This window comes from Lethenteron reissneri, chromosome 32 (genome assembly GCF_015708825.2).
Source record: "Lethenteron reissneri isolate LAM-NWPU_2019-01 chromosome 32, ASM1570882v1, whole genome shotgun sequence".
Classification (NCBI taxonomy): Eukaryota; Metazoa; Chordata; class Hyperoartia; order Petromyzontiformes; family Petromyzontidae; genus Lethenteron; species Lethenteron reissneri.
In genome coordinates, this window is record NC_083810.1 from 10,890,753 (window position 1) to 10,903,568 (window position 12,816).

Here is a 12,816-nt window from a genome sequence, read left to right on the forward strand (position 1 = left end):
GGATTATGGGTTGAGCCAACACCAAACCAGGATTTGAACTCGCAACCTTCCGGTTTGCGAGTCGCTCGTTCTGACCGCTGAGCCACCAGGCTCTTTGCACATTTAATAATATACTGTCTCATACTTATCTAGGAATGCCCGAGTCTCAAGGCTCAATTTAAGGAGCACCCTACATTGGCATACTTGACGCATTTCTTTTTTAAAGAGTGTTTAACATGTGGAAGGAAACCAGAGTTACCTGGTGAAAATCCACACACACCAGAAGATAAAACTCAGATAACACATATGGGTTAACAACCCACTTGCTAAATGAAGGTGCAGCCCTGCAATTACCTGCTCACGCCATTGCTGGCGGAAGGGTCATCAAACGGAGGGAGCTCAAGAGAGCCGCTAAAGAGAGAATTTGGCCTACTCTTCCACACTAGCTAGACGTCTTAGAAGAGGTACACTATCTCACACACTGTCTCATGACAACCAAGCTGCTGATCGACTAACTGTGGCTGTACCCATTTATATTGCTGCTGGGTGAACTGAGGTGGTGGGGGGGAATTTAAGACACTTGCCCATTGTTTCAACTGCCATGCCAGGAGATCAATTCAATCGGCAACCCCTAAATTGCAAGCCCAGTGTGCTACCCATTACACCACCGCAACATCCCACATGCTGTGCTGCCATCACGTTCACATCTTAGCCCAGTGGGGGTTTGTGAACTTCACAAATCTACGCGATTCACCAACTCTCGCCTCTGCAGCTCATTTGCGCACAAACCACAAGTTCTGTGGTAAGTGCACCGATTTTCCTAGAAACGCTCGTGTTACTGTTTCATGCATTTTGTGCGGGCGGGCGACGACACACCACCGTGCGCCTGCAAGAGTACGTGCGTGTGTGCCTGAGTGTGTGCGTGCCTGAGTTCGTGCGTGCCCGAGTGCGTGCATGCCTGAGTGCGTGCTTGAGTTCGTGCGTGCCTGAGTGCGTGCGGCCACCATAGTCTACTTGCGTGTACCTGGTGGAGCAGGCTGCCGGGCTTGTGCCCATATGGGGTAGGAGGTGCCAGCGGGGAGCCATGCATCCTCATGCCCGGGCAGCCCGGCACATGCTACCCGCGCAGGGGCCCACAGAGCGGCACCGCGCACGCAACGCACGCAAGCAGGGCGGGTGGGGGGCGGGAGACATAGCCAGAGGGCGACGTGCCAAAGGAGGAGACGGGGACCCCCCCCAGCAGGTTTTGCAGACCCGGTTGGAGGAAAAGTGGAGAAATAGGAAGCACAAAGCAGAGGCAATAGCAAAGACAGCAGTTCTAAAGAAGGAGCAAAAGGTCAAGATACGCAAGAGTATTGTCTGTAGCGGTGAAATCAGGTCCATTTGTAAAACACATTTATTCACGCTGCTGAACATTTTCGAACATCTACATTTCACACTGTTCCTTTATTTAATCATGTTGTATTTTTTTCGTTACGGGCAGGTACAGGCTGCTGTGTCATTTGTGTGGAATCCGAAGGCTTGTGGGTAGCGTTCGTCATTGCGTTACCTGCAGCATCGGCAGCTGGCCTGGCATTCCCGCTCGCATGCCCTGGGGGCTCTTGGCTCCAGCCACCAGTGACCCAAACGCCATTGGGGACGCTGCACCTAGGAGACAACAATAGCTTTCATTGTCGCGGAACAACTGATTCTCTCTCTCATCAGTAGTTTCCCAATGTCTGGCATATATGTCTCCCCACAGTATATGATTTTTTGGCTGTTGGCGCAGATGTGAATGTGCTTTGTGTTACAGCCATAACGTTCATGTCAGTGTTCCTTCAATGCAAGGCTGGCAGGCCACGGGTGGCCCCTGGTGGCCTTTCGTGCAGCCCCAGACGTGCGGCCCCCGACAATACACAAATGTGAAACCGTCCAACCCAATGGTTTCAAATGTGTGGCGACCTGCACACTGATGCCTTATCGGCGAAAGCGGCCCCCCTCTGAAAATTAGTGAAGAACACTGGTGCGCGTGCTGTGCGGTTAACGTGTCGTGTCCAACGCAAGCCCGCACGCGTGTGTCGTACCGGTGTGCGCGGCATGGATCAGGGCGCCGGGCGAGCCGATGAGGCCGGTGAGTGTGCTGGCCGAGCTGCCCGGGGTCAGGAGGGGCTGAGCTCCACTGCTTCATGGAGCCCAGGTGGGAAGGGCGGCACCGGCGAAGCAGGTACGCCCAGGGGAAAGTGTTGAAACGGGGCACGCGAACAACAACCTCAGTGTCAGCGATTACACGTGAAGACGGTGCACCGATTTTCAATGACACACTTCAATACACAGAAAGCACAATCACGGAAATTAAATTGTCAACGTTAACAAATGTGACAAGCATGATTTGTTCTTGTGCTCGTTAGCCTTTTTTTAGTGTACATTCTGTTTTCCTGTGTGACTTGAAAAAATTAACAATGGAAAATTAACGAGGCTTATTTGCTGCGATTGTCTGAAAGAAACATGATGTTCCGTGTGACTTTACATGAACATTATTACACAATTGTTAAGAAGAACTGCCGATGATGAAGGAGGCTGGGCGGAACAGAGGTCAGAGCGCCGAGTCAACAACGTTGAGATGCTAGATTCAAATAGAGGCAGCTGCATGTTTATAAAACCGGGTGTGATTGATGGTCAGCCCACTTATCTATGAATGGTACGAAAAAATGCAATCCAATTTAATGTAGTCTTGCACTTAACGTGGCTATATTTTAACTCTGAGAATTAAAAATTTGAGTTTATTAATTTTTTCAGAACCTTTGATGAAATTCAAACGTTTGTTGCTCAACCTTAATGCAATGACTGAATGTACAGTAGGTAAATTTTCGATCATTCGGCAGCACGTTTGAAGTAATTAACAAATTAGAGAGTTATCTTACTGGAGTTGCAATTGGACTTTCTATAAAATTTAGACATGATAAAAAGCCGTAAGATAATATCGATTCAGGAAGGCTATTAACTGATGTATGATGTATGGCCCCTGAGTGCTGCAGTATGAGGAACTCCAATGAACAAAAATAAAAGTTACTGCAGAAATGAGCTGGCCAAGTGTCTAGACTACAGATAAAAATGCAATAAGCAATAAGAGAACAATTGAGACAAGAGATGATACTGACAGAGCAGATCCAACCCCAGTTGTTTGCACAGAATACCAAACATGGCTTTACACACAAAAGTATATAGGGAGGCTCAGGACCGATTCAGATAATCATCACTGGTGTTGGCCCGTGAGCGGCAATCGAACTCGGGACCACGGGTTCGCAGCGTAGCAGCGCTACCACCGCCGCTCCCCACCCCAACCATGGGCTGCCACAGCGGCTCCCCACGAGCACCCACAGCCAGCCGCGTCGTGCCTACCAGACGAGGTAGTTGCTGAGGTTGAGGGCGGCGCCGGGAATGACCTGCGTGGGCGAGGACCCGCACGGCGGGGGCACCGTCCCCGGCACAGGGCCCGGAACGGAGGCCGCCGCGGCAGCGGCCGCCGCGGCCGCCGCCATACTGTGTATGGGGATGGTCATCATGACGCCCCCCGCCGAGCCCCCGCCCTGCGCGAATCCGGCCACCGACTGCCCCAGCGGCCCCACCAGCGCCGACAGCTGCTGCTGGTGTTGGAGGGCGAGCGCGGCGGACGTGCCCATGCCGCCGCCGCTATCGGGGGGCGTCGGGGTCATGGTGGGCGTGGCGGTGGGCGTGGGCGTGCGGGTGTCCGGCGGGTGTGGAGTGGACGACGGGGTGTTGGTCGGTGTCGGCGTGGACGGTTTGGGAGTTCCCGAGCCTTGGGACACAAACGCAGGATGTGGTGGGGGCAGGTTATTTATATGTAAATAATCTTCCCCCTCCTACGAGATGTTAACTCCCTCGCCTGGTACGCAGGAGGTCGTAGGTTCGATCCTGACAATGATGCACACTAGCACAGCCTCTTTGCGCGCCGACCCGTGCGTTGTGGCTCTGCGATCTGCCATTAACATGCTAATTTTCACCTGGCAGCCCTTTGATTGGTGGAAAACCAACCACCGTCGGGTTGGGCTGCCCACCACTTATATTATCATTGGCTGCTGACATTTGGGCTACGCTCATTTCAAACCCCTGATAAACAGTTTGCATTGGAAGCTAACCCCCCTTTTCCTGAAGACGACCGCTTGTGTTGCGATCGAAACGTCTTAGTTTTTTGTTATTTTCTTTGAACATATCTACGTGACTTTACCGAAAAACCCAAGAATATTAATTCCTGCAGTCACGAAAGCTTTAAGTCAAGATGTATATTTGGAGTTTGCATGTTCTCCCCGTGGTCGCGTGGACTTTTCTCCGGGTCCTCCAGTTTTTCCCTCCACATTCATAATCAACATGCATTTAGAGTATCTGACTGCTGTAAATTTCCACATAAGCCACTTCTCGTTCAGCTTTCATTTGTGCCCAGGTGGCTTCTGAAAAAAAGCTATATTGCTAAAGAAAAAGTTCAAATAGTAGTTATTTTTTATATTTTATCCTGACAAGATGAAGAAGCCATTCGGATCTCTCGCAGGGCATTAAAACCCTCTTCGTGTAAGAGGATGGCCCACGGAAGTGGATATCAACGAGCTAACCCTGAGATGCAGTAGAGGGCAGCACTTTCCCACCCACTCTTCCACCGAGAGGAATATTCATCGCATGACAGCCAAACTGATCATTTTGAATTCTCACAGCTGGAATTTAGCCAAATTGAGTGGAGACCCAAAATCGTTCTTCGCTCTTTGGTGACTCATTTAACTTAAGAAACTGGCTGTTTAATTAAAGGCAGTTGCCTAGATTTAATCACAGCAGTGTCAGCTCAGCACCCTGACCTCCGAGCCACCCTGCTACCTGCAGCTGAATCATTGTTGGTAATGCGTGAATCGGCGGTGGCGGGCGAGGCTTACGCTGGGAGGTGGCGGGCGACATGACAGGCGGGGAAAGAAGGCCTTGCTGCACCAGGTCGACGGAGTGTTTCCGATTCCCGGCAGATTTTCCGGCCGGGGGTGGGGTTGATGTCGATGACTTCAAAGAGCTCCCGCTTGGACTGAACACGGAGTAACCTGGAGGTGAGAGCAAAACCAGTGGGCGGCGCGTTTAACAATTAAAAGAAATCAGGGAAACAGATGTAGTGCAACATAACCGTGTGGTCTGTGCGATCGGCAACAATTTTGTTGCAGCCATCAGTGAGTACAGGTGTGGCGGCGAAAGGGATCGAACCGAGTGTTAACCGAGTAAACTAACGATAAGGGAAAGGATTTGCATTATTCTGTCACTTAAATACCACTGCATCACAAAGCAAAGGGTGGGGGCATAGCAAACCAAGCAAAAGCTTAGGCCCAAGCATTTAAAAAGGGGCCTTAAATTAATGGGACAAAAACGGTATCCATTAAACTTCATCTCAAATTCAGATCCTAATAAACATGAGTTAATGAACATCAACAAGCTCATTAATCTCACACCTCTATCTTGTCTGCAATTATTTTCTCTCATCGCATTTAACGTCTATTTGTGTCTACATTTTTGTTCCCTCACTCCATCTCTAATTCGAATCTATGTCAGAAGTGCTTCTGCAGAAATCTTCCTTCTGATATTAGGAAGCCGTTGGAGCTATGCACTTTTAAAATCTAGACTGAAAACAAATTTCTTTAAAACTGCTTTTTGTGGTTAGTCTGTTGTCCTTCCCCCCAGCTCCGATTATCACGGCTGGCTAATCATACATTCGTTACGCGCTTGCAGGCGAAGACGGTTCAGATGAAACGACTCTGCGGGCGCTGCCCGTGTACTCTTAAGGAGACCATGGGATCTGCCGTTACCTGCGGAGCCACTGCTACTCCCACCGGGTCCTGGCAGCTTAATCGGGGGAGGGCGATGCCGCAAACCCTTGCCGAGCACGGAGGAAGAAACCATGGGCTCCAACATCTGAGCATTGAGAACAACAACAACAACAGATGCTTAATTGGTGCTAAGGAGGCTTAATAAAACTAACAACTGCCCATGTATCAAGTCCAAGGTTTAAAAAGTGATCCTCCCAATGGACAGAAAAAATACATTCCTGCGGAGGGAGCTGGTAGGAACGTTGGGTTGCTCGGTTAATGGCCAGGGTCAACGGCGGCGTGGTGTATTCCGCAAATATGGCCGACTGTGAGGGCGGGCACAAGCCGGCGTGAGTAGGTTAAACGTTGAGTTTTATAAGGGAACCACGGGGTGACCAGCCCCTCCCCACCCAGCCCCACCCCTCCCACCCCCTACCCAGTCATACCCTCCCCCACCCCACCCTCCCCACCCAGCCCTCCCCACCCAGCCCCTCCCCTCCCCACACAACCCCACCCTCCCCACCTAGTCCCTACCTCCCCACCCAGCCCCTCCCTGCACGACGGACGGACACAATAATCCCCTGTGGGCTGGTGGAACCAGGTGGTTTCTACCAGTATAAACCAGCCCTGGCTTTGCAGCTGTGACCCAACTGACTTTTGCTGCAAAATAAATGTATTATAGTTATGTTAAGTTTTCCTTGGATAAAGTGTTCATCCAAGCATTCATGTTTGTTTGTTCCGATACATTATCTGTAGCCACCATACGTGCTCCAAGGTTCAAGTCTGATGATTACTTTTTTAAACTTCTCATATTATAAAGTCTCCTTTTGTTGTTGACTAAATTAAATCTTATATATCCAAGCCTTCCCATTTATAAATGACATTACATCTCAAAGGGCACACACCAGGAAACTAGACTAATGGAATACGTTCATGGCAACCGCCATCACCCTAGGTTACGGCAAAGGCTTAAAACGGGTGAAGCGAGGACACTCAGTGAGGGGCAGGGGAGGGGGCGGGGAGGGGCGGGAAGGGGGGGTGGAGAGGGGGCATGGGGGCTCACCTGGTTCTCGTGATCGTTGATGAACGTGAGCTTTTGACCGTGGCCGTTGGAAATGTGCTTCACATTCACGGGCTGCCTCACATCCGCGTGGATCACGTCCTTGAGTTGCGAAACGAACCTGCGTCGGGCGCCAGGTCGATCGATCGATCGATTAATCAATTGATCAACACATCCGACTGTCATTTTGAGCCCGAGTAGACGAAACCAATGAAACGCAAACTCGGGAAGACATCTGTGACCATCTGGCTAAGTTCCAGTGAACCGTTTTAAGAGGAGTGGTGGTGGTTAAAGCGTGGCACTCAATATGCACTTGGTAAAGTTAATTTTCAGTTTTATTTGATCACACCCTCCCCTCATTTTGATTTAAAAGTCAACGGCTGAAAATATCACTCTCATCAGTTGACATTTACAGGTCGCAATTTAGCAGTCAAATGAATGTAACCAGATGGTGTGACCTTAAAAGTAACAAACTTGAATTTTGAGTGGCACTGCAGTGGTGGTATACGAAATAAACAGGAACATATAAATGTGGGCAATTAATTGTGTACAGACATCTAGAGCTCTTTGTGAATCTAGATTACGGCTTGCCCCATTGCCATCTGGGTTGTGGAGGTTATTTTAGGTTACTTCATTGAAGGTGGGACACACAGATGTGGGGACATAAAGTACAATACAACCATAGATATTGCCAAACTGCCCTCTGCTACCCACAACGTAGCCCAGTTTAGATAACAGCCGCGAAATGTCCGACCGTCATTTATCATTTCAGGGTCCAAGTTTAATTTTAGGAGGAAACGAGAGGCCTGAAGAGTGGTAGCCCCGTGCGTGCATGAAGAGCACCCAAACAAACAGGGGGATAAACAGACATTTGCTGGACTGCCACCTCCCAGGCAATTTGCAGCCCCGCGGGGGGTTTGGTCGTCCACGGTGATCCACCAACAACCCCCCCTGCCTCTAAAGCATTGAACCCACAATCGTGTCACCATGTCCGGCCGAAAATCATGCGGTGCTGACCTTGATACGCCAAACACAAAAGCGTTCCTAGCAACACAGCGGTCACAAGCGAAAGCTTTAAATCCTGCACTTGAAATAACAACAGCAGTGGGATTATAGTGTGAAATGTAAGTTTGCACAAATATTCGAGCATGCTGATAATGTTTTGCAAGAATGATAAACAAACGTTTACCGATTTGCTTCTTCTTTTGATGCCAAAATGAATCTGTGAAGACAATGGCGAAGCGTCAGCGTAATGGGACGACATACGAGTTGTAAAATAACACAGCAATGGCATGGAACATTTCTTAAAAACCCTTCGATCAAAACATTAATTCTCGACTTTTGAGTAAGCATGTAATATTACATCGATAAATCAACTGCAGTTCTTATGCTACCGAGACAGTGATATACTGGTACAGAATTACGGCTGTGAGAATCGACATTCCATTCGTCTGCTGTAAGGTCATGTGACCCCTGCGGCCCCAATAGGCACTGCATTCATCACAATGTTAAAAATAATTGAGCCACGCTCACAAACTGAGGCAAGTCATTAAATTTCAATGGGGACATTATTATCATGTCTACTGCTTAAAACAGGGTATTATTACAATATTTTCTGGTGCGCCACAGAATAAAATTAGTGTGTTGATGGTCCACGTAGGTTGGGACCTGGCACGGGACATGACATCATAACCTCTCATATTTTTTTTTTTCTCTAGTTACACTCACTTGGCTCCGCTGGGCATCTCGCCATCTTCGTCATCGTCTCGCCCGGGGAACGTCCCCGCGTAGATCTCGCCGCGGCAGGCGTCCCCGCCACCGGGGCTGCGGCAGATGACGAGGCGCGAGATGCAGTCGCCGCCGCCGCCTCCCTCGTATTCGAACTGGTACTCGTCCTCCAGGGCCTGCGCGCGCCGCACCGCGTCGCCGTCAGTAGGGCAACACCGCGGCGACAATGCATACAGGCGTACGCGCTCGATCACATGCGCGCACCAATTGCGCTCCCACGCTTTGTCAAGAGGTAACGGAGTTTGAGAGCGAGCGAGCAGTCGGAAAAAGCGATTTGTAACCACGAGCGAGTTGAACGTCATAATGTGCGACCGACAACAACAGCTTCGCACCGCATTCTGATCTATCCTTGTCGTGTTCATAGGAGAAAACCATTTGTTAGAGAACAGCCTATGGAAGTGGATATCAAAATACTTGAGATATTTTCAAGTGACTTCTGGTCCACAAAGTAAAGGTTAGCACTTTCCCACCCGTCCTGCTACTGAGAGCCAAGTTTGTCTCATGATAGTCAACATTTATATATCACTCTCATTGCTGGAATTTAATGTAATGAAAAAACTCGATGTAATGTGTTGGTTTATTTTGTGTGCAGTAAAGGGTGACCAGGCTTAAGACCATGAACTCACTGCACTCGAGACCCTGGTTTTATTCACAGGCACTGGCCTGGATTCTAATCCAGCTTAGAGGTTTGTCCTCTAAGAGCCACACGGCCACCACATTTCATTTATTTAAACGGGGTTCACATACTCACCATTCCATCGTGATGGAGAGCTTTTACCTGAGCTTTACAATTCACAGTGTTCTGTGAGCCTGGTTTCATTACAGATTCATAATTTCTCTCCACAAGAAACAGAATATTCTTGGTTCTTTCGGGAAAGTCACATAGATGGGAAATAATAAAAATATAAAACAATAAAAATTCTCACGTTTCGACTGCAACACAAGCAATCATCATCAGGTGTGAAATCCACAGCAAGAAAATTTGAAAAAAAAAATTCTTGCTGTGGATTTCACACCTGATGATGATTGCTTGTGTTGCAGTCGAAACGTCGTGAGAATTTTTATTGTTTTATATTTTTATTATTTCCCTTCTATGTGACTTTACCGAAAGAACCAATAATATGAATCCCTGCAGTCACGAAAGCTTTAAATCAAAAAGAAACAGAATGGTAACATAATACATTTCAGAGTTGAAAAACCGCTATTTCTTTTTACCATGCCGAAGCGCCCAGGGTAAAAACCGGTGAATGTTTAAAACTACTTTGCTATTCGTTCCCCTGAGTGCTCATTATCCTTCTACATTTCTTGACATTTTGTCAAATGTTCATCACCTAATGCACTTACGTATTTTACATCACCACGATATCTCTCAATGTTCCTAAAGCCAAGTGTTGCTATTATTAACGTATGCAATATTTATATCAAGTAAATAAAAACAATGCATGCAATTGAAAGTCTTTATTGGCAGTAAAATGCGTGTAAATAAAAAAACAACAGTATTCACATTAAGTGGTGATTGTATTTTAATTGCACTGTGCACACATAATTATCTATATAACAAATTTAAAAAAATAAACATTTAAAAAAGTTAGAATTGGGCCATGCGACCAAAAAATGTAACGTGGAAGATGACCGCATTGCGGAATGTTTCCCTGAATATTGTAGCATGCAGCTACTTAATCTGTATTTGGACATGGGAGAGATGGGCTGTGGTGGGTCATGAGGACTGGAGTTGGGATACCCTGTGCTAATGTGTCATATGCTTAACAAGTACCCTATCATCCCATCAGCGATCCCACCTCTGAAGTTGCGGGAATCCCCATCCCAGATTATCGGAGGCCTACGGTAAGGCGCATCCGAGCATCGCGTGTGTGACGTGGTTGCTCGCCGTGTATGTGGAGGTCCAAAGATACATTTCTCAAAACTCCTCTTTGCGTTCCCTCCACTCCAGCAACCAACATCTTGTCTCAAAACCGGCAACGAGGATCAGCGGTGTGGAGACAAGACGGGCAAAGATAATTCTGTTTGGGATTTTAACTCAATAACTTCTCTGAACTCACTGCTCTGCTTATTCAACTATCTCCCCGGCATGGGTTGTATGTATCCATGAAGTTCCATTTTAGTCTGCAGGCTTCAATTCAAATGAATGTGTGCAAGAAAATCAGAGCTGCATCGATTTTCACATTGTGGAAGCCACAAAGGGCCACTTTGATAGCATGCACAACCCGCTGGAATTGGAAATGTGAATGCTCGTGGCTAGTGTGACAACAAGTGCGGAAGTTGGTTAAAACTCGCTAAGGGTGTTCGCCTGCCCACATATTCCCTCTTCGCGATCCTTACTGGCGTCGTTTCCTGCGGCAATGCTGTGGGATCCTCCGTCTTAATCCGTGGCTCCACTTTAAAATACTTTTCAATCTGCACAGACATGGGCGAGAAAATGAAACGGATTAATGTACAGGATTGTTCTACGGATATTACTGCAAAACAACAATCGTAATAATTTACATGCCTTTTGTCAATTCACTGCTCGGCAAAGGCATCCCCATGCCATGTCAGGGTCATGGGGAGATGTTCCACCATACTTCACCATGCTGACCAGTGTGGGTAGGTGAAGTGGAGCGGCTATGACTGGTTGAGATGTCACTTGTTACTCTAACTCAAGTCGCAGGTTCAAAGCACGGTCTGCCAACCACTGTGCCATCGTTCCACCAAAAGTAAGGAAAAGCTTTTAAAAGTATGAACCTTGGTAACATCAAGTAAAAATACACAAATATGAACTTACGTCAAGCTCACTTGGAATGGACAGCTGCTGAGGCCTTTGCTTCCAAGTGTCTACGCTCTGCAAGTAAAACCAAACAAAACAAGTTTCATGACACCAAAAGGAAATGCCCTATTTGAGATAACCATCATCTCGAAATAGCTAACTAATGAAAGTCATAGCTTTCCATACATTTTAAAGCAATGTTTTTGAATGGAGTATGACCAGGAATGAGGAAACAGGACAGGACTGCATTGATATAATGTAAAGCAGAGGTGCTTTAAGGTACTTGATACTTTGATGTAATATCATGGGCGTAAATTGAAAGTTATCGATTCTTTCAATTGTGGTTTAATACAAGCATGATGCATGGAATTGATCATCTTAAAAAAAGATTGTTTAATTATTCAACATGTAAGTAATCATGAATACTAAAGATGTATACTAATTTAAATTCTACGTATGCCACAATAAGTGTTGAACTGTGATTTAAATCATGACCCTGAATCCTAACTCGTAATAGAATCGTGTAAGGGTGATTTGTGCATGTGCATAAAGGAGTAAGGAAGAATGGAAAGTGAACACAGATTACAAATCAGTGGAAGTGGCTAACATCTAAAGTGGGATCAGTGGGGGTTCAAGTAGAGAGACAGAAAGCAGGGATGGTGAGTGTAGAACTGTACTGATCCCGAACACACATTACAAATCAGTGGAAGTGGCTAACAGTGAAAGTGGGATCAGTGGGGGTATGAGTGAAGAGAAAGACAAGGCAGGGATGGCGAGTGGTCACGATGCAGTGGCTACGATAGTGGAAACGGTAATCAGTGAGAATGAGATCAGTGGGGTGTGGTGTAGAGAGAGAGAGAGAGAAGGCAATGAACGGGGAGCGGAGGACCGTGCTGGATCGTGAGAGCTTCAGCTCGACGGGCGGGGGTGCTGGTGGGCGCCGCTCTCTCCTGCGGCTCAGGTAGGTGTGCAGGCGCAGCTCCGGAGGTGGTGCTAGCGAGGCAGCCTCCTGCTGCCGCATCATGGCCGGCCACGCGTGCCGCTTCACGCACCTGCGCTCGCGGACGGGACAGAGGTGGGTAAGCAGCGCATTCGGCTCCTGTTAAACTTCCCCCACACCCCCGATTAGCATGGTTGGCTTCGTATGGTGCGAAAGAAGTTCAACATACACACATATGTACTGTACACAGATGCGGATCGTACGAAACTGTTGCATTAATGTGTGTGAGCACCAAGTGGCGCCCTTTGAGACTTGCACAAATGTACATCTGGTGAGTAACAAGAAAACCCGTAAAAACAAAGTTTTTCACTATAAATCCTTTATATGCGTGGCGGCTAGAGTCTTCTCGTCCTCTGGCTTGAGATGGCTGCCACCTATGGGTCAGATGATTGTCTGCCAG

General features: G+C 47.7%; 1 protein-coding gene across 5 annotated transcripts in view; it reads right to left on the minus strand.

Annotated features, from left to right (window-relative positions):
• The window catches only part of SUPT20H (SPT20 homolog, SAGA complex component), a 33,897-nt gene that overhangs the window by 12,448 nt on the left and 8,633 nt on the right, over positions 1 to 12,816 (minus strand). For 3 of the 5 annotated variants that reach the window (XR_009756001.1, XM_061563978.1, XM_061563980.1), the window contains exons 11-22: positions 12,306 to 12,468; positions 11,435 to 11,491; positions 10,993 to 11,067; positions 8,593 to 8,768; positions 8,054 to 8,086; positions 6,868 to 6,985; positions 5,805 to 5,910; positions 4,896 to 5,051; positions 3,358 to 3,775; positions 2,043 to 2,140; positions 1,529 to 1,626; positions 1,004 to 1,096 (exon numbers count right to left, since the gene is read on the minus strand). Coding sequence is in view for 4 of the 5 variants with exons in the window: in XM_061563978.1 (XP_061419962.1) it covers positions 1,004 to 1,096; positions 1,529 to 1,626; positions 2,043 to 2,140; positions 3,358 to 3,775; positions 4,896 to 5,051; positions 5,805 to 5,910; positions 6,868 to 6,985; positions 8,054 to 8,086; positions 8,593 to 8,768; positions 10,993 to 11,067; positions 11,435 to 11,491; positions 12,306 to 12,468 (1,591 nt within the window). In the remaining variant the exon portion in view is untranslated. The remainder of the gene's footprint in view (positions 1 to 1,003; positions 1,097 to 1,528; positions 1,627 to 2,042; positions 2,141 to 3,357; positions 3,776 to 4,895; positions 5,052 to 5,804; positions 5,911 to 6,867; positions 6,986 to 8,053; positions 8,087 to 8,592; positions 8,769 to 10,992; positions 11,068 to 11,434; positions 11,492 to 12,305; positions 12,469 to 12,816) is intronic. The other 2 variants (XM_061563979.1, XM_061563981.1) reach the window with 1 other exon arrangement.